This window comes from Dendropsophus ebraccatus, chromosome 14 (genome assembly GCF_027789765.1).
Source record: "Dendropsophus ebraccatus isolate aDenEbr1 chromosome 14, aDenEbr1.pat, whole genome shotgun sequence".
NCBI lineage: Eukaryota > Metazoa > Chordata > Amphibia > Anura > Hylidae > Dendropsophus > Dendropsophus ebraccatus.
In genome coordinates this window covers 40836840-40862361 of record NC_091467.1, presented here as the reverse complement: position 1 = coordinate 40862361, position 25522 = coordinate 40836840, and the positions used below count along the sequence as shown (strand labels likewise).

Sequence of the window (25522 nt, the reverse complement as noted above, 5' to 3'; positions counted from 1 at the left end):
GAGCATGAATGACCTATAAGTCTCCATACATCTTTATACTATTCTCCTCGGGGAGAATTATTAGCCCTTTGGTCCTACAAAAATAGGCCTTTTAGTAGCCAACCAGTACCCTGCTCTGTACCGACAAGGGACAATAGCCCTGAAACAGCTGTCTGCAGATGGGTATTCTTTGATTTTGGAGAGATTTTTGGCTTATGTTCTGGCTCCACTTTTTCAAAGTACCTGAAAAGATAAAAAGATAGAATATTAAATCAGCTTTATTGACTGAACTATAGACCTCTATCTGTTCTAGATAGCCCTATTACACAGGGTAATTATCAACTGAACAGGTCCATATTACTAAGTATAAAAAGGCTAGCAATCAGCCGACAAGCAAGCAAAGATTTCCGCTGTCAATCATAACCATACATCTCCCTGTGCCAGGAAGGGGCACTCAGAGAATACAGCAATACAGCCTTGAGTAATCTAATACATCTGTGAACAATATCTACTTACAGCGCAGGACAGAGACTTCTAAGTAGTGAGGGTTCACTGCATTTTTTTTTTTGTGACAATCAAGAGTCACAGACTGCAGGCCAACTAACATAAGTTATTAAGAAGTAATTGGACTTAAGTGATAAAGTTAAATTGCTCAGAGCATATCTCAGTGAACCCTGTTCCTGGAAATACAAAAGTACTGCTCTTTAACCCCTTCACGTCAGCAATACGTTTATATACATTCCTGCTGCCGATGCCCCGAGCAGCAGGTGCGTATATAAATGTTCCTGACTTCAGGGGCTTGCTGGACCACTGCAGTGAGAGCGGTCCTGCAGCTGCCTGTCAATAAACCCTTAAACGACACAATCTATAACGATCACAGCATTTAAGCACCTGTCACTGACTGATCAGGACCCCCGCAGCCATGCCGCTTACCTCCGTCCTGTCAGATGGGCAATTTGTGTATAGAGTCTGCTCTCGCCGATAGTACTGATCTATGCTATGCTATGGCATAGAATTCGTAAGTATATGAAATCTAGTGATTGCATATTTTACAGTGAAATAAAAGGGTAAAAAAAAAGTGTAATTAAAAAAGTTTTTAAAAGTATTCAAGTAAAAACCCTTATAAACTCCCAATAAACGTTTAAAATACCACCTTGTCCATTATAAAAATAAAAATATGTAAATAGATAAATAAACATATCACATATCGTGGTTTGCAGAATTGTCTGATCTATAAAAATATAACAATATTGTTCCCGCGTGGTGAACGGAGTAAACCGAAAACAAAAAACACCAGGATTGCTATTTTTTTTTATTATTAATAAAAAGCGATAAAAAAAATTTTCTTTTACATCCATATACTATTAACCCCTTAAGGACAGAGCCTGAAATGGCCTTAATGACAGAGACAAATTTTATGAATATGACCAGTGTCACTTTATTCATTAATAGCTTCGGGATGCTTTTACCTATCCGGCTGATTCTGAGATTGTTTTCTCGTGACATATTGTACTTTACATTTCTGGTAAATTGGAGTCGATACTCATAACAAATCTTTATGAAAAAAACCCAAATAATGTGAAAAAATGCATTTTTCCAACTTTGAAACTTTTTTGCGTATACAGAAAGTGGTTATACCACATAAATTATATATTAAATAGCATTAGCAACATGTCTACTTTATGTTGGCGGCATTTATTAAACTATCTTTCATTTTTTTTAGACGATAGGAAGCGTAAAACATTAGCAGCAAATTTCCAAATTTTCAGTAAAATTTCAAAATCAGATATTTTTAGGGACCTTTTCAGGTTTAAAGTGTATTTGAGGGGCCTGTATGTTAGAAAGCCCCACAAAGCACCCCATTTCAGAAACTGCACCCCCCAAACTCTGCAAAAGCACATCCAGAAAGTGTTTTAACCCTTTAGGGGAGTCACAGAAATAAAAGCTAAGTGTGTAAGGAATTTGAAAATTTTAATTTTCTCTGCAGAGATTTTATTGTAATCCAATATTTTTCATAATTATAAACCTATTACCAGAGAAATGCACCCCAATAATTATTGCCCCGTTTCTGCAGTTTATAGAAATACCCCATATGTGGCCCTATTGCGCTACTTGACGCAACCACAAGCCTCAGATATAAGGGAGCGCCTAGTGAATTTCAACGCCTCCGTTATATTTGGTCATTTTTGACTGTACCACTTCAGGTTGGCAAAGGCTGTGGGGTGTCAAAACCTAAAAAACACCCCTAAAGGGACACCATTTAGAAAACTACACCCCTCAAGGAATGTAACAAGGGGTGCGGTGAGCATCTGGACCCCACAGGTGCTTCACAGATTTTCCGAACAATATGGCGTGAAAAAAGAAAAATTTATTTTTTACACTAAAACGTTGTTCTAGCCTTCAATTTTTCATTTTCTTAAAGGGATAAGAGGCAAAAAAAGACAAAAAATGTGTAGCGCAGTTTCTGCCGAGTACAGAAATACCCCACATGTGGCGATAGAGTGCCAAGGGGGCGCAGGACGAGCCTCCAAAGGGAAGGAGCGCCAATTGGCTTTTGGAAGCTGGATTTCACTGAAAAGGATTTCAAGGGCCATGTCGCATTTACAGAGCCCTCGTGCTGCCAAGACATTGGAAACCCCCCACAAGTGATTCCATTCTGGAAACTACACCCCTCAAGGAATCTAACAAGGGGTGCAGTGAGCATATGGACCCCACTGGTGACGGGCACAAATGTGGAACAATGTGACGTGAAAGGGAAAAATTTCATTTTTTCACTTTTACGGCACAAATGTGCCCGTCATTAAGGGGTTCATATCCTCACTACACCCCTTGTTAGATTGCCTGAGGGCTGCAGTTTCCAGAATGGGGTCACTTGTGGGGGGTTTCCAGTGTTTTGGCAGCACGAGGGCTCTGTAAATGCGACATGGCGTTCATCATCCATTCTAGCCAAATCCAACCTCCAAAATCCAAATGGCGCTCCTTCCCTTCGGAGGCTTGCCCTGCGCCCACATGGCGCTTTATGTCCACATGTGGGGTATTTACGGACTCAGGGAAAATTGCTCTACACATATTGTGTGTTTTTTTCTCTTTTAACCCCTTGTGAAAATGATAAATTCAAGGCTAAACCAACATTATAGTGTAAAAAATGTAATATTTCATTTTCACGCCACATTGTTCCACATTTGTGCCCGTCACCAGTGGGGTCCATATGCTCACTACACCCCTTGTTACATTCCTTGAGGGGTGTAGTTTCCATAATGGGGTCACTTGTGGGGGGTTTCAACTGTCTTGGCAACACAGAGGCCTTTTGAATGCAACATGGCCCCTCAAAATCCATTCCATCCAAATCCAGCCTTCAAAAACGAAATAATGCTCCTTCCCTTCGGAGGCTTACCCTGCACCCGCATGGTGCTTTATGTCCACATGTGGGGTATTTACGGACTCGGGGGAAATTGCGCTACACATTTTGTTTTTTTCCCCTCTTTTAACCCCTTGTGAAAATGATATATTCAAGGCTAAACCAACATTATAGTGTAAAAAATGTAATATTTCATTTTCACGCCACATTGTTCCACATTTGTGTCCGTCACCAGTGGGGTCCATATGCTCACTACACCCCTTGTTACATTCCTTGAGGGGTGCAGTTTCCATAATGGGGTCACTTGTGGGGGGTTTCAACTGTCTTGGCAACACAGGGGCCTTTTGAATGCAACATGGCCCCTCGAAATCCATTCCATCCAAATCCAGCCTTCAAAAACCAAATGGCGCTTCTTCCCTTCGGAGGCTTACCCTGCACCCGCATGGCGCTTTATGTCCACATGTGGGGTATTTCCGTACTCAGGGGAAATTGCTCTACACATTTAATGTTTTTTTTATCTTTTAGCCCCTTGTGAAAATGAAAAAACATGACAAGATTAATGATTTAGAGTAAAAATTTTACAAAAATTACACTAAATGTTGGTCTAGCCTTGATTTTTTTCCATTTCCACAAGGGGTTAAAAAAGAAAATGAACACAAAACGTGTAGGGTAGTTTCCCCTGAGTACGAAAATACCCCACATGTGGGCATAATGTGCCATATGGGCACAGGGCAAGTCACCAAAGGGACAGAGCGCCATTTAGAGGCTGGAATGGAGGATGGAGGCCATGTCGCAATTACAAAGCTCCTGTGCTGCCAGGACAGTAGAAACCCCCGACAAGTGACCCCATTCTGGAAACTACACCCCATAAGGAATCTAACAAGGGGTGCAGTGAGCATATGGACCCCACTGGTGACGGGCACTTACGTAGAACATGTGCCAAGAAAATAAAAAATACAATTTTTTTCATTTTCACGTCCCAAATGTGGCCGTCACCAGGGGGCCATATCCCCGCTGCCCCACTTGTTAGATTCCTTATGGGGTGTAGTTTCCAGAATGGGGTCACTTGTGGGGGGTTTCTACTGTCCTGGCCGCACAGAGGCTTTGTAATTGCATCATGGCATCCTCTAATGGGAATGGCGGCCATACCTACTTAGCTGGGGAAAAGGGACAATTCTAATTTATTTGGGGGTATTAGGCCAATTATTAGTTTATAAGGTTGGAAATGACAGGTGTCCATCAAATTCAACCTGTGTTGATCCAGAGGAAGGCAAAAAAAAAACCCTCATAAGGCAGACGACAGTAGCCTCATCACAGGGGAAAAATTCCTTCCCATAATGGCGATCAGAATCCCCGAAATAGGAATAAGGGACAGAATTTAGATAATGTAGAACCCCAGTGACGTGTGGTGCGCCTTGGAGCGATCCAGTATGCAGAGGCCGGGGGGATCAGGACAGGTGTCACACAGGAAAATGGTGTCCTACCTGATCCCCCTGTTACGCCACACTGCACTTCTTCTGGGGTCTCCCTTTCTCCAGTGTGGGGGACGTCACCTGGAGAATGTTGCCCTGGTGCGATACGGGGTCCTTCATATCCAGACCGCTGGGTCCGCTCCATGGCTGCTAAATATTAGGGCGCTATTACTGCTTCTGATATGTTCGGATCGTGCCGCAAGCTACAGTAGCTCGGGCAGCGAGGGACCAGAAGAGGGGGTGCTGGTATAAGAGTTATCCCCGTACAGGTGGTGACCTTTATCCAGCAGTGGGAAGATCAGTTCCCGGACGATCTTCCCACTAACTCCGAGGATGGGGGGGCATCTGGGGGCATCTGGGGGCTGCATTCGGGTGTCCCTTCCTACATACACTCTAAGGGTACATGCACACTGCGGAATCGCGACAGATAACCCTTCGTGCATTCCACAGCTGGCACCCGCCGGCGGACTGATGCAGGCGCACGTCTCCGTCCGTGTCATAGACTCCATTCTATGCACGGGCGGATTCCGCTCTCCGTCCAATGTGTTCATTCTTTGGATGGACGACGGATTCCGCCCGTGCATAGAATGGAGTCTATGACACGGGTAGAGACACGCGCCTCCATCAGTCCGCCGGTGGGTGCCAGCTGCGGAATGCACGAAGGGTTATCCTTCGCCATTCCGCAGTGTGCACGTACCCCAAATCTGTAAGTGTACCCTGAGGTATTCTCACAGAGTTTGTAGAATTTCACACCATACCGTGATCTCTTATTGGGACGGTACTGGCGGAAAAGACGTGTCTGGGGGGCAGCGCACACTACGCTACCCCCAGACACGTCACTGGATGATGAGGATGATGAGGATGAATGGAGGAAAGAAGGATCCCCCCATTCATCCTCACTGGCTGTTTCGGTGTCGGAGGCAATAATAACGTATCCCTCTGACGCTGAAAACACCCTGGGGGCCATCTTTATACGGGGATTGGTATATGGGGTATGTAGTGGTGTAGTGTCAAACTTTATTCAATGTAGTGTGGTGTAATGTAGTGTTTTTTACGTGTTTTTTTACAGTAAGTATAAAAAAAAAACCTACGCCAACAAAGGAGTTGCTGATAAATGCCGCACTTATGTCCGGCACTTATAAGCAGACTGTGGCAGTAGAATATAGAAAAAAAACACCCTACGCCAAAAAGGAGGAGTTGCTGATTAGCAGCGCACTTTCGTGCGATGCTGATCAACACTCAGCGGCGATAGGGTGCGAAAAATAGAAGAAAAAAAAATTTGGAAAAAAAAAAAACCTTTTTCTATATTCTGAATATCCCTGTAGCTGCTGATAAGTGTATTACACATATCAGCCGCTAGGGGGCAGCAGAGCGCAAAATCCGGAAAATGACGAGGCTGGAGCCGAAAATAGCCGAAAGAAGACGACGGGGACCGCCGGAAAGACCCGAAGACCGAACGGAATGACGGAGGACGCCGCGAACCCGGAAGACGCCGATCAGGAGCCCGGGACAGGTGAGTAATGTACAAATACCTGCTCTGGACCCCTCCGCTACCTAGCTGAGGGGTCCAGGGCAGGTATTTATTATTTTGCTGGACTCTGATCGCCGTGCCACCGGCCCGATCGCCGTGAACGGCCGGCCGGCCGTTCACGGCGATCGGGCCGGTGGCACGGCGATCACCATTACTTTTTACAGTAATGGCGGTCGGTGCCGTCCTCGGACAGCACCGACCGCCATTTTTTTCCGGGTCATCGGGTCACCGATGACCCGGAAAGGTTCCGATCGCCGCTATTGGCTGATCTGAATTGATCAGCCTATAGCGGCGATCGTAAGCACGGGGGGTGTTAACCACCCCCCGTGCCGTGAAGCTATGATGGCCTGCTATGATTTATAGCAGGCCATCTTCCCCGACCGCTGTGTGTGAACACGCAGCGATCGGGGAAACATCGGGCGTAAATTTACGCCCTGATGCGCCAAGTACCAGGGCGCGAGGGCGTAAGTTTACGCCCGATGTCGTTAAGGGGTTAATAAAAACTCGAGATCATGGTGCAAAAAATGACACTCCAACCAGCCCTGAAGGCGGAAAAGCGTTATGGCTTTTAGAAGGCGGGAAAAACCATTGCATTAATTAATTTGACCCGGGCATCAATGACCTTGGTCATGAGGGAGTAAAAGATTATTGAGCATGTAAATTAATCCCGTTGCAAGTATGTATTCTCATAGGGATAAACTGGTTCTGAATCCACACAAATTTTGCTGAGAATTTGCAGCCTAAAATCTGCTGCGGATACAGTGTGTATGAAAGCACCCTAAGGGTAGCTTCACACGTGCCGTATCTCTGCATATTTAACGCTGCGTTTTTATCGCTGCGTTTTTATCACTGTGTGTTTGGTGCGATTTTTACATGTGAGTTTTGATTTTCACATGATTTTCATGTAAAAATCAAAACTCACATGTAAAAATAGCACCAAACACGCAGCAATAAAAACGCAGCGATAAAAACGCAGTGTTAAAAACACAGCGATATGGTACGTGTAAAGCTACCCTAAAGGTATGTTCCCACTGAGTAAATGTGGCGGAGAGTGTCAATTCTTTGCATGGAGAGAGGCTGGAGCAGAGGCGTGTGAGCCCTCCCATAGACAATGGGACACTGAGGAAGGCGAAGTTCCGTGGCGGACAGTTTTGCCACATTTACTCAGAAGTAAGCCAGAAATGCTTTATACATCATTGGCTTATGTTGTATTTGGTACAGGGTGTATTTTGGAGACACAGGGTTTCCTGGCTATCAGAAGAAGAAGAAGCAAGAGGGTCATGTGCATGTTCTTCTTCTGTGCCTATTGTATTCTGAAGTAACCAGACCAAGCTCTCACCCTGGAGTAAGGCAAGGTAAATATATAGGGAGAGATTTATCAAACATGGTGTAAAGTGAAACTGGCTTAGTTGCCCCTAGCAACCAATCAGATTCCACCTTTTATTTTCCAAAGAGTCTGTGAGAAATTAAAAGTGGAATGTGATTGGTTGCTGGGGGCAACAGAGCCAGTTTCACTTTACACCATGTATGATAAATCTTCCCCTTTATAGTTTTGTTTATACATTTTATAACATGTTGTATTCTTTTGTTTGTTTACACGAGTAGACTATGGAACTCTCTGCCACATGATGTCCTTATGGCTGATTTATTAAATACGTTCAAAAAAGGCCTGGATGCTTTTCTTGAAAAATATATTATTACAAGTTATGGGCACTAGATTTCATGTGATAGAACGTTAATCCAGGGATTATTGTGATTGCCATTGGAGTCGGGGAGGAATTTTCTCCCTGTAATGGGACAATTGTCATCTGCCTCATAGGGGTTTTTGCCTTCCTCTGGGTCAGCACAGTAGGGTTTCTGTAGGCTAAACTTGATGGACTCTTGTCTTTTTTCCATCTTCTTAACTATGTAACCAGTGTCTGACTGGGGTACCTTGGGCCCACCAGGGAATTTAATACTAGGGGCCCACCCTACATATACCAGATATAACCAGCGCCAAACCTTACATATATTTGTCTTTGATTCTGTAGCATAGAAAATGTTTTTATTCTTTGCTAGAAAGAGTCAGACTGCGAGGCCCACCTCCTGCCAGGGGCCCGCCAAGGGGTAGAGCCCACCGGGGGATTCCCCTGTTCCCCTGTGGAACAGTCCGAGCCTGCAAGTATCCATCATGTGTGTTGTATTGTTCACAAGACCTGTGAACCACGGGACCACCTGTGTGTACTCTGATGGTTTTCTCATACTTTTTCTGAAGCCGAGAGGTAGCGACCTCTCTGATCTCGTTCAATACAGTAAATAGAAATGCAGACAAAAATGAAGCAACACCAACATAAATTCAAATTCTTTATTCAATATGCAACATTGTAATGAAATATTACTGGCCCTTTAATAATCAGTAGATCCGGTAACTCTCAGGTCAGGTCTAGTGGGGACTACAGAACGTGCCGCAGTCATTTCCACCCGTCCTCTATTATCCTGGTCTGAGAGTCACCGGACCTAAAGATCCAGAGGAAGGCGAAGAAACCCCCCGGAGAGTTTTACCTCAGGGGGGAAAAAAAATTCCTTCCTGACCCCACAAGTGGCGATCGGATCTGATCTCCCTGGATCACAACTGGCCTGCTGCATACAGCCAGGGCCGGCCTTTGGGGTGTGCGAGCTGTGCACTTGCACAGGGCGCCTCACTCCCGGCCAGCTAGGGGGCGCTCTGGCAGACAGAGAGCTGCACTGCACATCTATGGACGTTAGATGTGCTGCCTGTCTGCTGGAGCGCCCTTCCAGCTGGCCGCCCACCCTCTTTCATGCCTGGTGGGCTTGCTGAGGGCCCCTGCTGGATTGAGGAGGCTCCAGCAGTTGCCAGACATAGGGAAGAGACCGGCTCCATCCCCCCTCCCCCATCCCCCCTCCCCCCTCCTGCACTCTCCGTGGATGCCCCCCTCCCTCTCAGCAGCTCCCAGGCTGGACATACCACAGAAGATCCAGTGAAGAGCTGTGGCCCCCTCTTCTCTGTCCTGGTCCCCCTCCCCCTGCAGTGATGTCTGCCCCCTCCTTTATACAGCTCTGCAGTCGGTGCAGAAGGTAAGGGGGAAGGCCTGCAGGCTGCAAAGTCATGAGGAGAGGAAGATGGAGATAAGTGCAGGCCTGGAGCCTGGAGGCCAGCATGAAAAGTAAGTGTCTGTGAATGTCTGTGTGATGGGCCTGTCTGTGTGTGTCTGTGTGTACATAGCTCTGTCATGTGTGTGTGTGTGTACATAGCTCTGTCATGTGTGTGTGTGTGTACATAGCTCTGTCATGTGTCTGTGTGTGTGTACATAGCTCTGTCGTTTCTGTGTGTGTGTACATAGCTCTGGCGTGTGTGTGTGTGTGTGTGTGTATACATAGCTCTGTCGTGTGTGTGTGTACATAGCTCTGGCGTGTGTGTGTGTGTGTATACATAGCTCTGTCATGTGTGTGTGTGTGTACATAGCTCTGGCGTGTATGTGTGTGTGTACATAGCTTTGTCATGTGTGTGTGTCTGTGTGTGTACATAGCTCTGGCGTGTGTGTGTACATAGCTCTGTCATGTGTCTGTGTGTGTGTACATAGCTCTGTCATGTGTCTGTGTGTGTGTACATAGCTCTGTCGTGTGTGTGTGTCTGTGTGTGTACATAGCTCTGGCGTGTGTGTGTACATAGCTCTGTCATGTGTCTGTGTGTGTGTACATAGCTCTGTCGTGTGTGTGTGTCTGTGTGTGTACATAGCTCTGGCGTGTGTGTGTACATAGCTCTGTCATGTGTCTGTGTGTGTGTACATAGCTCTGTCATGTGTGTGTGTGTGTATACATAGCTCTGTCATGTGTGTGTGTACATAGCTCTGTCATGTGTCTGTGTGTGTGTACATAGATCTGTCATGTGTCTGTGTGTGTGTACATAGCTCTGTCATGTGTGTGTGTCTGTGTGTATACATAGCTCCGCGTGTCTGTGTGTGTGTATACATAGCTCTGTCATGTGTGTGTGTGTGTGTACATAGCTCTGTCATGTGTGTGTGTGTATACATAGCTCTTGCGTGTGTGTGTGTAAACATAGCTCTGTCGTGTGTGTGTGTACATAGCTCTGGCGTGTGTGTGTGTGTGTATACATAGCTCTGGCGTGTGTGTGTGTACATAGCTCTGGCGTGTGTGTGTGTGTGTGTGTGTGTGTGTACATAGCTCTGGCGTGTGTGTGTACATAGCTCTGTCATGTGTCTGTGTGTGTTTGTATAGATAGCTCTGTCGTGTGTGTGTGTCTGTGTGTGTACATAGCTCTGGCGTGTGTGTGTACATAGCTCTGTCATGTGTCTGTGTGTGTGTACATAGCTCTGTCATGTGTCTGTGTGTGTGTACATAGCTCTGTCATGTGTGTGTGTCTGTGTGTGTACATAGCTCTGGCATGTGTGTGTGTGTACATAGCTCTGTCATGTGTGTGTGTGTGTTTGTATAGATAGCTCTGTCGTGTGTGTGTGTGTGTGTGTGTACATAGCTCTGGCGTGTGTGTGTACATAGCTCTGTCATGTGTCTGTGTGTGTGTACATAGCTCTGTCATGTGTCTGTGTGTGTGTACATAGCTCTGTCATGTGTGTGTGTCTGTGTGTGTACATAGCTCTGGCATGTGTGTGTGTGTACATAGCTCTGTCATGTGTGTGTGTGTGTGTTTGTATAGATAGCTCTGTCGTGTGTGTGTGTCTGTGTGTGTACATAGCTCTGGCGTGTGTGTGTACATAGCTCTGTCATGTGTCTGTGTGTGTGTACATAGCTCTGTCATGTGTCTGTGTGTGTGTACATAGCTCTGTCATGTGTCTGTGTGTGTGTACATAGCTCTGTCATGTGTCTGTGTGTGTGTACATAGCTCTGTCATGTGTCTGTGTGTCTGTGTGTGTACATAGCTCTGGCATGTGTGTGTGTGTACATAGCTCTGTCATGTGTGTGTGTACAGATAGCTCTGTCGTGTGTGTGTACAGATAGCTCTGTCGTGTGTGTGTGTGTGTATAGATAGCTCTGTCGTGTCTGTGTGTGTGTACATAGCTCTGTCATGTGTCTGTGTGTACACATTTCTCTGTCATGTGTCTGTGTGTACACATTTCTGTGTCATGTGTCTGTGTGTGTGTGTGTGTGTGTGTACATAGCTCTGGCGTGTGTGTCTGTGTGTACATTTCTCTGTCATGTGTCTATGTGTACATAGAAGAAGACATTTAAAGAGAACTAATTAGCCCAACTGGGCTGATATGGTTCCCAGGAGCGCTGTATGAAGCTCCTGCAGCAGCCGCAGGACATACCGGCCGCAGTTGCTGCAGAATATTTATACTGGAGAAAAATGAGATCTATTCCCCAGGCGCACAGGCAGAAGCGGGAAGGTAGTCATCTGGGCGGAGGCCGGAGAGGCCAGTAACATACCTCTCTTCCTGTCAATCATCCCTCCGAGCGTGCTGACAGGCAGAGAGTGGTGACTAGACACAGACGGTGAGCCACCCAGATGACTACCTCCCTGCCTCTGACTGTCACGCACCAAGAGAATAAAACGTGTTTTTCTCTGGTATAAAGCTTTTGCAGCAGCCGCGGCTGGTACGTGCCGCGGCTGCTGCAGGAGCTTTATACAGAGCTCTTGGGAACCATATCAGCCCAATTGGGCTGATTGTTTCCCTTTAAGTTTCATTTCCACTTTGCTGATAGACTGCAGATTTTCTGCACTCAAACCTGCAGAAAATCCTTAGTGTACCTGCCCTTGGAATAGACCCTTGGCGTGGAGGCTTATGTGTGTGTCTGCATGTACTGTGTGTGTCTGTGTGTATTTGTGGGTAGCTGTGTGGGGGGCTGGGGTGGTAGTTTGGGGAGCTGAGGGTGGTAGTTGTTTGGGGGCTGGGGGTGGTGATTGTGTGTATGGCTGGAGGGGGTAGATGTGTGAATGGCGGAGGGGTAGTTGCATTTATGGCTGGGGGGCAGAGTAGTTGTGTGTATGGCTGAGGGGTAAGGTAGTTGTGTTTTTGGCGTGGGTAGTTGTGTGCATGGCAGGGGGGTCGGGTGATGGGTGTTGTCTCGAGGGCAGGAAGCTTTATGTTACTTTAAAGGTGTCGGGGGGGGGGGGGCGCCGAAAGAAAGGTTTCGCACAGGGCGCCATTTACCCTAAGGCCGGCCCTGCATACAGCTGTATATTATATAGGATCAGGAGACTTCAACCTGTAATGAATGAAAAACAGAGTCATTAATGCTGCACAATTTGTTGTCCCTGTAGAAATAAATATTATTATTATATATACATCCATCTTATATACAATACATGGCCTGCTCCTAAGAGCTTACAATCTATATAGTTCAGGAGACCTGCCCTTAAGAGTTTACAAGCTCTTATTCACAATACATGTTCTGCCCACAGAGCTCACAATCTAATATACAAAACATGTCTTGCTCACAGAGCTTACAATCTAATAAACAGTACATGTCCTGCCACAGAGCTTACAATCTAATATACAGTACATGTCCTCCCCACAGAGCTTACAATATAATATACAATACAATCTCTGTTCCTAAGAGCTCACAGAGTAACACAGTCTCTCCTCATAAGAGCTTACAGGCTTATATTTAGTACATGACTACATGTCTGCCCCGAAGAGCTTACAATCTAATGTACACTACAATACCCCACTCCTAAGAGCTTGTACTGCAATGTACGGTAGAGATGTCGCCAGTGTTAACATGATCAGGACAAAGCATTTCATGGTAACACAGGCTACATGTGTAGAGGCCCTGCTCCCCGCAGGAGCTTACAATCTAGTATACAACCTACCACACAACAGACATACAACAGAGAGGCGGCTGTCTACATAAGAACAGCCATTATAAAAGGGTTTTCCAGGGAATGATGGCCAATGCTGTGCATAGACCATAACTCAACTTTCCTTGGAAAACCCCTTTAAGGCCATGTTCACACGTGTGCCCAGATGGGTTGTTTACTAAACTCATTTAAGCTCCATGTGTGAACAAGGCCTAAGTGAAGAGCTCCCTACCTGGACGCGTCTTCTTCAAGCTGCCAACCTGTAAATAACAGCAGACGCCTCAGCTACAACTGTATATTCCGGCCATGTGTGACATCATGAGCCTTGTTTTTGTGATGTCATCATAACTGCCACTGTTGTTTATGTATCAAGCTTACAATCAGTGATAAGTGCTCAGCTGTGATTGGTTGCTATGGGCAACAAAGGACATTAGTGCTCATCTTTGATTGGTTGCTTTGGGCAACAAAGGACATTAGTGCTCAGCTGTTATTGGTTGCTATGGGCAACAAAGGACATTCCTGCTGTAAGACTGTGCGATTATTTTCCCCTAAGTGATTTTAGCCATTTCCAAGCAATGCATGAATATATAAAAATATATATTTATAGTATCATTGCCTATATAAACATTGGGACATAATCATAGTATGTGCTGATGTGAAGGATATAAACAATTAATAAGTCCATCGAATAAACTAATAAGGAGGGGGGGGGGGTGTAGGCTGAAACACTCAACATTTCAACAGGTAAAGTAACTTCTTAGAGTACATGGCAGGTTGGAGGAGTAGGTGAGAGGTGCAAAAATAACAGGAGCGTCACTGATTGGTCCTCAATGACAGCTCCGTGTCCGCCCCCTGGTAGCTCCTCCCACCAGCCTTGTCCTTCCTACTTTAGCACCTGCTGCGCAACTCTGGCAAAGAGAAATGTATCTACTTACAATGGACATGTATCTGGCTGCAAGGGGAGAAATATATGGGGCTCCATGGGGATTTGTATCTGGCTACAGGGGGAAGGTGTCTGGCTGCAAAGGGGGGGAGGGTATATGGCTGTAAGGGGACATGTATCTATTTGCAAGGAGGAGGTAGCTGGCTACATGGGGACTTACTGGCTGCAGGGACATATCTCACTCCAGGGGACATATGTGGTTGTAGGGGGGCATACCTGGCTAGGTGACATCAGGCTGCAGGGGACATATCCTATTGCCAGAGGCTTATTTGACTCCATGGGACATATCTGACTGGAAGGGACATACCTAGCAGAAAGGGGTATATGTGACTGCAGGGCATACCTGGCAACAAGGCACTCATCTGGCTGCAGTGGGGTACTTGGTTGTATGCAGTGGCGTAGCTACAGGGGTCGCAACGGTCGCAGTTGCGACCCGGCTGGGCCCCCCATGCCACCTTGCTGTGTCCCCGAAGCTGCTTGCAGTGGCGTAGCTACCGCGGTCGCCGCCGCGACGGGGCCGCTGCCAAGGGGGGGCCCGCGAGGCCCCCCCTTGCCACTGCACTGCTCCCCTCCCACTCCCTCTTGTGACCGCAAGCAATGTTTTGCCTGCGATCACAAGAGGCAGGCTGGGACGGGGCCGGCTGACGTGCGGGGCTGGGAGCATCAGGTAGGCAAAAAGACAGGTCCCGCGAAGCTCCGCCCCCTCCGCGGAAGCCCCGCCTCCACCGCGAGAAGCCCGCCAGCGCGCGTGACTAGAAGACTAGAGGAACCATTCAGGTGAGTAAAGATTTTTTTGTTTTAAAGGACATGATGAGGGTGTAGTGGTATGATGAAGGAACAAGAGGATGATGGGGGGTGTAGTGGTATGATGATGAAACAAGAGGATGATGGGGGTGTAGTGGTATGATGATGAAACAAGAGGATGATGGGGGTGTAGTGGTATGATGATGAAACAAGAGGATGATGGGGGTGTAGTGGTATGATGATGATGGAACAAGAGGATGATGGGGGGTGTAGTGGTATGATGATGATGGAACAAGAGGATGATGGGGGTGTAGTGGTATGATGATGAAACAAAAGATGATGGGGGTGTAGTGGTATGATTATGATGGAACAAGAGGATGATGAGGGGTGTAGTGGTATGATGATGATGGAACAAGAGGATGATGGGGGGTGTAGTGGTATGATGATGAAGGAACAAGAGGATGATGAAGGGTGTAGTGGTATGATGATGGAGGGCAGGAGGATGAAAGGGGTAGTAGTATGGTGATGAAAGGGCAGGAGGAGGGGACAACATGGGGGGCATCTGTAAGGGGGATAAAATGGGGGGCCATCTATATGGGGGATAACATGGGGGGCATCTATATGGGGGATAACATGGGGGGGCATCTATAAGGGGGAAACATTGGGGGGCCATCTATAAGGTGGACTACATGGGGGGTGTATACAATAGGGCATGTTCAGAGGGGGATATATACTATAAGGGGATCACATAGTGTCAGGGCTAGCTACTAAATGAGGGTGTAAAGGGGCCAATACAGATGTGCAGTGTGTTTAGAGATGAGGATGGTGTCAGTGTGAGGAGACTAATATGTCTGTCTGGCAGATTCTGTGGATTCGTGGCTCAGACGTTCTCATAATGGCCCAGGGCAGATGGAGAAGAAGATGAAAAGGGAAGAACTCCGATCAGAGAAGACGTCCCCTGTGAGTCACTTGATATAACTGCAGTGTAATGTATATGGTGTATAGAGCCTGTGTGGAGCTGCATCCACCTCTATATGACTGGATGAGGTGATATTGGTCTATGTACAGAGGATTATATTCAGTAGCAGTGGTGGTGTTAGTCAGTATGTGGTGGTATTAGTCAGTAGCAGCAGTGGTGTTAGTCAGTATGTGGTGGTATTAGTCAGTAGCAGCAGTGGTGTTAGTCAGTATGTGGTGGTATTATTTGTTGTTATCTGGTACTGTGTTTTATTGGATTTAGTATACTGGATTTGGTCAGTAACAATATGGTGGTGAGGGTTGTGGTGTGGCAGTAATATTTCCCCTTGTGTACTGGTAATATGGGTCTCAGTAAACAGGATTTGTTTAGTAACAGTATGGCGGTAATATGTACGGTGATAATATTTCCTGTATACTGGTATTATTGGTAATATCAGTCTTGAGATATATATCTACCAATAGCATCGAGAAAGGGGGGGGGGGGGCCCAAGTTGACCTCTTGCACCAGGGCCCAAGAGACATTAGCTACGCCCCTGGTTGTATGTGTCATACCTGGGGGGCACATCTGGCTGCAAGATGCATACCTGGCTACTGGGGGCCTTTCTGTCTAAAGGGGGTATGTCTGGGTACAGGAAGCATTGCATCTAGCTACTGGGTGGGCATTATTACTGGCCACAGCTGTTATTATTGCAAGGGGAGGGGGCTTAAATGGCTAAAGGGGAAATTATTATTTGACATTACTTGTCACATTGTTATGGGAGGATCTGATCTGGGAATCAATTGCTGACAGAGACTCTATACAGAGCATATAGCGGCGGTGTGATCTTGTACTTGTTAAGGCAATGTTTCTAATTGGGGTACCTTGGGGGTACTCTGCTAAAGCATCTGTAGAGTACCTGGGCCAAGCCCATTGACTTCAGTGGGCTGAAGGTATTCTGCTCATGGTCACATATGACTTCCACTGTTACTTTGCAAGACTTCAAAGGGCAAATTAGGATAAGAACGCAGTTTTTAGAAGTGTAAATAGACAACGGCAGCTGAAGGTATTAATATACATGATTCACCTTTGTCAGTATGCACCTTCACAGTTACATGCTCGGTGGAAATGATAATGGGAATATATGTACTATAACATAAATATGACCAAATACAACCAAAAAAGTTGTTGAAGTAATTACAGTAAATATGGTGAATTTATATAATAATCTGTATCTATCTGGATCCCCACTGGCTGGATCCCCACTGGGCATTGTTAGCCCTATAAACTAATATTGTGTTGTTGGCTTAACCACTACTCTATGCAGCCTGGTCTTCTGTAGGCTGTATGGAAAATAACTTCTTCTTCGCTACTTATAGTGATGTGCTGTGTGGACAGGAAAAGTCAGCTAAACATAGACAGCATAGGGATCAGCCGATCTCATGACTGCACAGCACATCAGTGGAAGCAGTGAAGATGACTGTGGCAGACACCAGGCGCCTCAACAAACCATCAGTGGGGATAACTGTGTTTTTTTTTTTTTTCAATGCAGCCTGGGCCCCATAGTAAGGAACACCCAATGTCTGGACAACTCATGAGGTTGCAGTCACACGCTGTATTTTTCTGGGAAAACGGCCACTGCAGCTTTGGGTCCAAAGCCAGAAATGGATCCAGCATGTAGAAGTATGTGTCCTTACTTTATAGTTCTTGTTTCTTTTGAATCCACTCTTAGTTTTGACTCAAAAATTGCAGTGGCAGCTTCCCCCCCCCCCCTCCCCAAAAAAAACAAAAACAAAAAAAAAAACTGCCATGTGTGACAGCAGCCTAAGGGTACTCGTCACAAAAAAACAGCGTGCAATCAAAGTTGATGCAGGAAGATCACATTGCTGTGGATACATCCCATGCAGGCCAAGTTCCGTACACAAACCCTATTAAGTAATGGTGCATTTACACAGGGAGATTTATCTAACAGATTTTGAAAGGCAAAGCCAGGAATGGATGTGAATAGAGGAGAAATCTAAATTTTTCTTTTATCACCTGTTCTCTGTTTATAGCCTGTTCCTGGCTTTGCCTTAAAAAATCTGTCAGATAAATCTCTCTGTGTAAACGCGCCATTACAGGACATCCCAAAAATTCCACCAAGTGAACTAAGATTTTGGCGGAGAAAGAGAATGGGTGATTTTCACGCTTGTTCAGTATAGAATACTCTGTATACAAATATAAGATTGAGAGGTTCTGCCCTAAAACTGCTGCTAAATGTCAGAGTGGACACCCATATGCTCACTAACAGTGGTTAAAGGTGATGAATGATAGTAGTTATCAAAACAGCAGTATGTCGTGTTATGAGAATACCTGATAGAATGCACTATCTCTCTCCGTCCGTGTGCCGATGTCCTTGATGGAGAGTTCCTTGTACTATCTCACTCCGTCTGTATACCGATGTCTATGGAGTAGATTCTTTTGCTTTTCATAGGTGCACTTGGATGCTCCTTGTATTCGCCGTTCAGTAATGCAGTATAGTCTGTGCTGGAGGTCCCCCGGCCGGCGGCACTGCTCCACAGTGAACCATGCTGGTAGTCCAGTTCAAACTTCCCGGGAGATTCAGTGATGTCGCTCTCTGTCCGGTCCTCGGTTAAGCCAAAAATGAAAGCGTTTCAGCAACTGTCACATTTTCTTTCGTCAGGATTATGGTGTGGACCTGTGTTCCTCCCTTATTTATCTGTTGTTCATGATCCAGACTTCTAAGGTGCATAGTAATTGCATTCTTCCGGCACTATATTCCTTTACCTCAAATCATTGTATAGTATGTATCAGTGATAGCAGGGGGTTCGGAACAATGTGTCAGTTTTTTGTATATAACAGCAGAGGATTCAGAGCATTGTGTCAGTTCTTTCTATATGATGTGCAAAGAACTCTCACATAGTATATGTGATTTTAATGCTCTTTTATTTTCTCACTGAGGGTTGGGAGCGCTGTATAAGTTTCTTCTATGTGATAACAAACACTCTATGCGCCTGTGTATATTTAATGATATGTTTCTCTTATGTTCATTATTTGACTCTTCCAATTATTTACTAGCTTGTACTGTTTGATCTGTGCATTACTCCCCGCTTGCTTCTACATTGTGTGTCCGTATTGTCAGTCCTCCCCACACCCTACCATAGCGCTGAGGGTTCGGTACCGTATATCACTGTTGTATAAGGAACCTTTTCCATTTTTTTGTATATAGCTCCAAAGATATTTATAGGAGGAACTACAAAAAGGCAAAAAGTTCTAAATCGGCATTAAGGCCATTAGGGATAAGTGTGTTTAGGCTAAAAATCCATTTGGTCTCCGCTCTAGATAATTGTTCTATATATTCCCCCCCCTCTCCAATGGGGTTCAGTTTTTTCTATCCCTTTAAATACAGACCCCTCAAATTTGCCCTGATGTTTTTTTGTATAGTGTTGTGATAGAAGGTGTCCATCATACTTCCTTTTAATATTATATTGATGTTCCTGTATGTGGATAGTACGTTGTCTCTTTGTGTGTCCTATATATAGTTTATTGCAAAAACACTTAATGTAATATATGACCCCAGTCGTTTTATATGTGATATGTGTTTTTATGAGATTTTTTTTTTCCTTTTCTCTCCTTCCAGTTTCTATTTCCAATATTGTACATGAATTTTGGGAGACGTGTTTTTATGAGATTTTTTTTCCTTTTCTCTCCTTCCAGTTTCTATTTCCAATATTTTACATGAATTTTGGGTGTTTTTGCAACTTATGCATTGCCTACAGGGGTAAAGCCTTTTGGTAGTGGCCTTAGTAAAACAATTTCTTTTTTATTGTATGAAGTCACGATGGGGATGTTCAGACCGATGGGGATGTTCAGATCCACTACATTAGTGTTTATAGTGTCCTTACTCTTGTCTTGCAGTGATGCTTCCCTTGAGATATTTTTCACCTCCAAACAAGTATCCAGTGTCGGACTGGGGTACCTTGGGCCAACCAGGGAATTTAATACTAGGGGCCCACCCTACATAACCAGATATAACCAGTGCCAAACCTTTTACATTACTATAGCAACTTAGCACAGAGCTGTATATGTGACCAGCGATGCTGGCTCACTACTAGTAACTTTTCAGTCACTCTATGTGTAGTATACCAGAGCATGGTTCCTGTGGCTGGGCTGAGGATGGCACCTGTCAACAAGTGTTAATATATATTTTAGGAGGTAACATGTCTTATGTTCAACTGTTATTTGTATTTCTCTGTACCCAGTAACTGGCAGGCAGAGATGGGCTACATGCTTACACTGCACACAACACACTACAGCGACATCTACTGACCATAGTGGGAACTGTTCTAGGTAGTGTGGTAAGCTTAGGAAGTTGCTAGAAGGGGGTGTGGTTATGCAGATAGGCCCCCTATATAAGGCTGGCTGTTGCAGAGCTTAAAGGGAACCAATCACGCCGAAATTGCCCCCATTGATAAGGAAGCGTGCTGGTACATCAGCCAGCACGCTTCCCAAACATCCCCCTGTCCCCTCTGTCCCCTTTTTTGTTAGCCCGTAATCTTACTTTTGTGATGTCCCGCGCCGTATGCTAATCAGCCCTAAGTAGTCCGGGTGGGCTGAACTAGTCAAGGTGGGCTGTACTAGTCACGGGCCTGGGCGCTGTAATCACGCCCAGAGGGGCGTGATTCAAAGACCTTCGCTCCACCGACGTCATCTCTGGCCCGCGTTCACGTCGGCGGCGCGCCGCGTCTTTCGCATGCCGCGCATGCGCAGTACGGCGGGAGAAGACGCTGACGTACTGCGCGTGCGCGGCGTGCGGAAGACGTTAGCGGCGCTTGCGTTCCAACGCCGACGTCTTCCGCACGCCGCGCACGCACAGTACGTCAGCGTCTTCTCCCGCCGTACTGCGCATGCGCGGCATGCGAAAGACGCGGCGCGCCGCCGACGTGAACGCGGGCCAGAGATGACGTCGGTGGAGCGAAGGTCTTTGAATCACGCCCCTCTGGGCGTGATTACAGCGCCCAGGCCCGTGACTAGTACAGCCCACCTTGACTAGTTCAGCCCACCCGGACTACTTAGGGCTGATTAGCATACGGCGCGGGACATCACAAAAGTAAGATTACGGGCTAACAAAAGAGGGGACGGAGGGGACAGGGGGATGTTTGGGAAGCGTGCTGGCTGATGTACCAGCACGCTTCCTTATCAATGGGGGCAATTTCGGCGTGATTGGTTCCCTTTAACTGAGACAGGAGACAAGTGACCAGTGAGACAAGTGACCAGCTGTAGAGGGAATAACATCACCTCAGGAGATCACCACAGAAAGAGAAGCTGCTGAGGGGAACAAGGAGAAAGATCTTACACAGAGCAGAAAGAGAACAAACAGCTGGAGGTGAGAGAAAGAGAGACCTTGAGAGACAGTTTGTCAGGTGCCCCCTCAGGAAAGGGGCAGCACACATACAGTCAGTGGGAATCCTAAAGACAGACACCCAGTGGAGAAACTTGGCTGCAGGAGGGAGCCGAGTTAACGTAGGCCTCGGCACCCATCTTCCTGACATTCGGGGGGTAGGATTGACTAGGACCCCTGGATACCTTTGGGACCCGAAAGTTGTGGCCTAAGGCCCGGCCCAGTAACCTAAGCAGGATGCTCCCTAGCAGACAGGGAGGGAAAAGCAGACTCAAGCGCCATTGGGGAGAAGTCCACAGGATCACAGTGCTCACCAGCATCCCACACGTGCTGGCAGACCAGGACCTGAGGCAGGTCGTCTCTCCACACACCACCAGGCTCTCACAAGTACAGTAACCCAGTCAAAGCCGCCAGTATTCACCACTGTATGCTAAAGGACTGTATAACACCTTCAAGTCTTACAGTAAAGGAGTTGTTGTTACACTGCCTCCCTCCTTGTCTCCCTGTTGTCTGGTCCACCTGCACCACACCACCATCAAGGGCCATATTACCAGGCAGCAGTATTTTGGGGTTGGCCCCGGGGGAACTACAAGTCCACACCACCGACCACCTTACACACGGGTGCAGCCCCCCCTACAGAAACCGCTGCAGCAGCCACAGAAGAGAGAGTGATACCAGGGAAGCGCCAGAGAGTCCCCCTGTACCTGCAGAAGCCCTCAGGCCCACCTGTGACCGTGACAAGTTCCAGCCATCCTCCAGGTATAGCACACTCTCCCCCTGCAGCCCTCAGTGCATCCCCTCACAGAGGAGCTCAGCGCCACACTACCAGGAGAGACTACCATCACCATCATCCTCTCCTCATTCCCCTCACTCTCTTCCCATTACCCCGGCTCGCTGCATATGCAAACAGCATAACGTGCCACTTAAGCTTCTTGAAAGGAGAAATCCCATGAAAGGAACAAATCTCAGGTAGGCAGGGGGGTGCAGGAACATAATAAAGAAAATATACTTACCTATCCCTGTTCCCCCCAAAGCTCTTCCTTAATGATATCCAGTATCCACCGACCTCTTGGTCCTCCAGCCACAGCAACACATACTTGGCTGATGGATCGCCGGCTCAGCCAATCACTGACTGAGGATGGACACCGCTGCAGTCATTAAGAGCGTGGTGCAGGGGCACAGGGACTGGTGAATATAGTTTTCTTATTATCTTCTCACACTCCACTGCCTGCCTATCATTTGTTACAAGACTTCTGTCAGCTGTAATTTGTGTTCCAAACTGCTGACACTATTAGATGCTGTTAGGTCAAGAAGGCACATGGTACCTTACATATATTTGTCTTTGATTCTGTAGCATCGAAAATGTTTTTATTCTTTGCTAGAAAGAGTCAGACTGTGAGGCCCACCTCCTGCCAGGGGCCCACCAAGGGGTAGGGCCCACCGGGGGATTCCCCTGTTCCCCTGTGGGCCAGTCCGAGCCTGTATGTAACTATGTAAGGGTTCCTGTTTTTTTATGGATTGTGTCAGATTTAGTGCACTACATGAATGGTCAAAGAAGGGCACCTGGGGGAGTTTATACAGCAAGATAGTGATTTTATTCTGGTGATGTGGCTAATGGCTAATGCACACCTCCACAGAATTCTTTCCGTGCATGACTGGTGTTCTGCAGGGAACTCTGAAACTGTTTAAAAGTTCACGTTCACACTAGTGTACTCATACAGCTATGTGGCTGTGTCAGTACACTAGCTCAAACTTTTAAACAGTTTAGGAGCTCCTGACCATAGGCGGATTATAATGAGGGCAATCTGGGCAACCACCCGGAGCCCTGAGCTCTGGGGGGCCCAAGTGAGATTGCCCCCATTATAACATTGCCGGCGCCACTGCCACTCCCCTCCCCAATCCGGTCCCCCCGCACTGGAGATGGTCCGCAGCCGCTGGTCTGCTTGCGGCCTTTTGCCCCTTTAAACGGCAGAGCCAATGGCAGCAGATGTGCCCCGCGCGGGCACATCTGCTAGACACTGGTAACGTCCCTCCTCGACGCCTGGAGAGGAGAGGACCAACGTCGCCATGCTGCAACAGCTCGTTGCAGTTCCAGATAACATTAGGGTCTAATTAAGCATACATCAGTAAGGCTTGTTTCCATTTACGGAGAGAGTTGAAGCCTCGCACATAGTTAACAAGCAATAAAAACATTGCAGCCTGTAAAAAAAGGAAACAAAGAGTAGCAAAGAGGGGCAACACATTGCCCTTGCCTACACTGATATGATCATCTGACCTGTCATCGGTGGCCTGGCAACAGGGTAAATCAGGACCAAAAAATAAGAGAGTGGGTAGCGTAGAAAAATTCTCTGTTATTGGGGTCCAGTCCTTTGATTCGCCTCCTGGTTGACTTTGAAGGAGAGTGCCAGAGATAAGAGGGAGTAAATGTTAAAAATTTTGCCAAGAGCTGAGAGGGTTGAGAAGGCCAGATCACATCAGCGGGGGTTCATCTCACAAATACACCTACTACATGGAGGAGCAAGATGGCAGTAAGGCAAACAAGCCTTGCAGTAAATTATAGTTATAAATTTCCAGGGTAGATGCACTATAGTATATTCACTGCAGATAGAAAATAACCACCTTTGACCAGCAGATGGTGCTCGAGTGCTAGATAGGCAGTGTACAGTTTAAAAGGACGATTACAGGTAGAGTCGTATTATCTCTTTTTGAACAGTAGATGGTGCTGTAGCACTATACCATTAGGGCCCGTGCACACAGAGCAAAAGAGGCAGCCACAGACGCCACTTGAAATTCTGCCTGACCGATTGATTCAATGTCAATTCTTTGAGTAGATGCAAATGAAAAAAACCATTGAATAAATGGGACAGGAAGAATTTCAAGCAGTGTCTGTGGTGCAGGCTCCACTTAAATTTTCCCCCTCCTTTGCTCCATGTGCCCAGGCCCTAAAGGGAAGACTGTGTTTAACTGATTATCAGCCGTATTTAGCCAATTATCGGCTGTTCAACCAATATTCGCTTGTTGTAATTGGTATTGGTAAAAGGCAACGATCAGCCAACAGGCACGATGTCGGCTGATCCTTGTCTTTCAACATGTTGAATGAGAACGATGCTGCTAGCGACCGTCTGCATGCTGTTGCTCTGCGTAATAGGAGCGGCAGCAGCAGACTGCTGCTGTCTCTTAGGGACTACCCAGAAGATCTACAGATCGTCTGGGCAGCCCCTCCTGCTGCTCCCTGCAATCCCCCCTGCATGAAGCAGCACCAACAGCGAGGGGGGAATGAGGAGCAAGCGAGCGCTGACCTGACAAGTTGGACCTGACAATGGGGCAGTTCAACAGGGCCTTAAAGGGGTAGTGCGGCGCTAAAAAATTATTCACAGAATAACACACATTACAAAGTTATACAACTTTGTAATGTATGTTATGTCTGTGAATCGCCCCCTTCCCGCGTCATCAGCCGCTCAGCCGCGATAACAATCGCGGCTGAGCACAGTTGTGACGCGGCGGAGGGGGGACGGCGGGGGGAGGAAGGATGAGGTAGAGACACAGGGCCCCCTCCCTCTCTCTCACATGCTGCAAGGTCGGAACATGAGGGGGAGGGGGAGGAGCCGGAGCCGCTGTGTGAGGAGCAGAAGACGGGCCTGGAGCTTCCCTGTATAGAGTAAGTGTGTGTGTGTGAGAGAGAGAGAGTGTGTGTGTGAGAGAGAGTGTGTGAGAGTGTGTGTGTGTGTGTGTGAGAGAGAGAGAGAGAGAAAAAGAGTGTGTGAGAGAGAGAGTGAGTGAGTGTGAGAGAGTGAGTGTGCATGTGTGTGAGAGAGAGAGTATGTGTGTGTGTGTGTGTGTGTGTGTGTGTGTGTGTGTGTGTGTGTGTGTGTGTGTGTGTGTGTGTGTGTGTGAGAGTGAGAGAGTGTGCATGTGTGTGTGAGAGAGAGAGTATGTGTGTGTGTGTGTGTGTGTGTGTGCCCATCCTGGAATAGTATATAAATCTGTTTCTGCTGAACGAGTTCCTACCACACTGACAACTCAGCTCTGCTGTGCCTGCCTATAGCCCAATGTAATACAGCTCATTGTCCAGGTCATTATTACAGTGTATGGGGGGGGCTGAGGGGGCTCTGCTATGGTATATGAGGATATAGGAGGGATTATTACAGTGTATGAGGGGGCTCTGCTATGGTATATGAGGACATAGGAGGGATTATTACAGTGTATGGGGGGCTGAGGGGGCTCTGCTATGATATATGAGGACATAGGAGGGATTATTACAGTGTATGAGGGGGCTCTGCTATGGTATATGAGGATATAGGAGAGATTATTACAGTGTATGAGGGGGCTCTGCTATGGTATATGAGGATATAGGAGGGATT

At 46.8% G+C, this 25522-nt stretch overlaps 1 protein-coding gene across 3 annotated transcripts in view; it reads left to right on the top strand.

Moving 5' to 3' along the window:
• The first annotated feature begins 9286 nt into the window (after positions 1 to 9286).
• The window catches only part of CARD14 (caspase recruitment domain family member 14), an 86799-nt gene continuing 70563 nt past the window's right edge, over positions 9287 to 25522 (top strand). For 2 of the 3 annotated variants that reach the window (XM_069952259.1, XM_069952260.1), the window contains exon 1: positions 9287 to 9504. In XM_069952259.1, coding sequence (XP_069808360.1) covers positions 9498 to 9504 — 7 coding nt within the window. In that variant the 5' untranslated portion in view covers positions 9287 to 9497. The remainder of the gene's footprint in view (positions 9505 to 25522) is intronic. The other variant, XM_069952255.1, reaches the window with a different exon arrangement.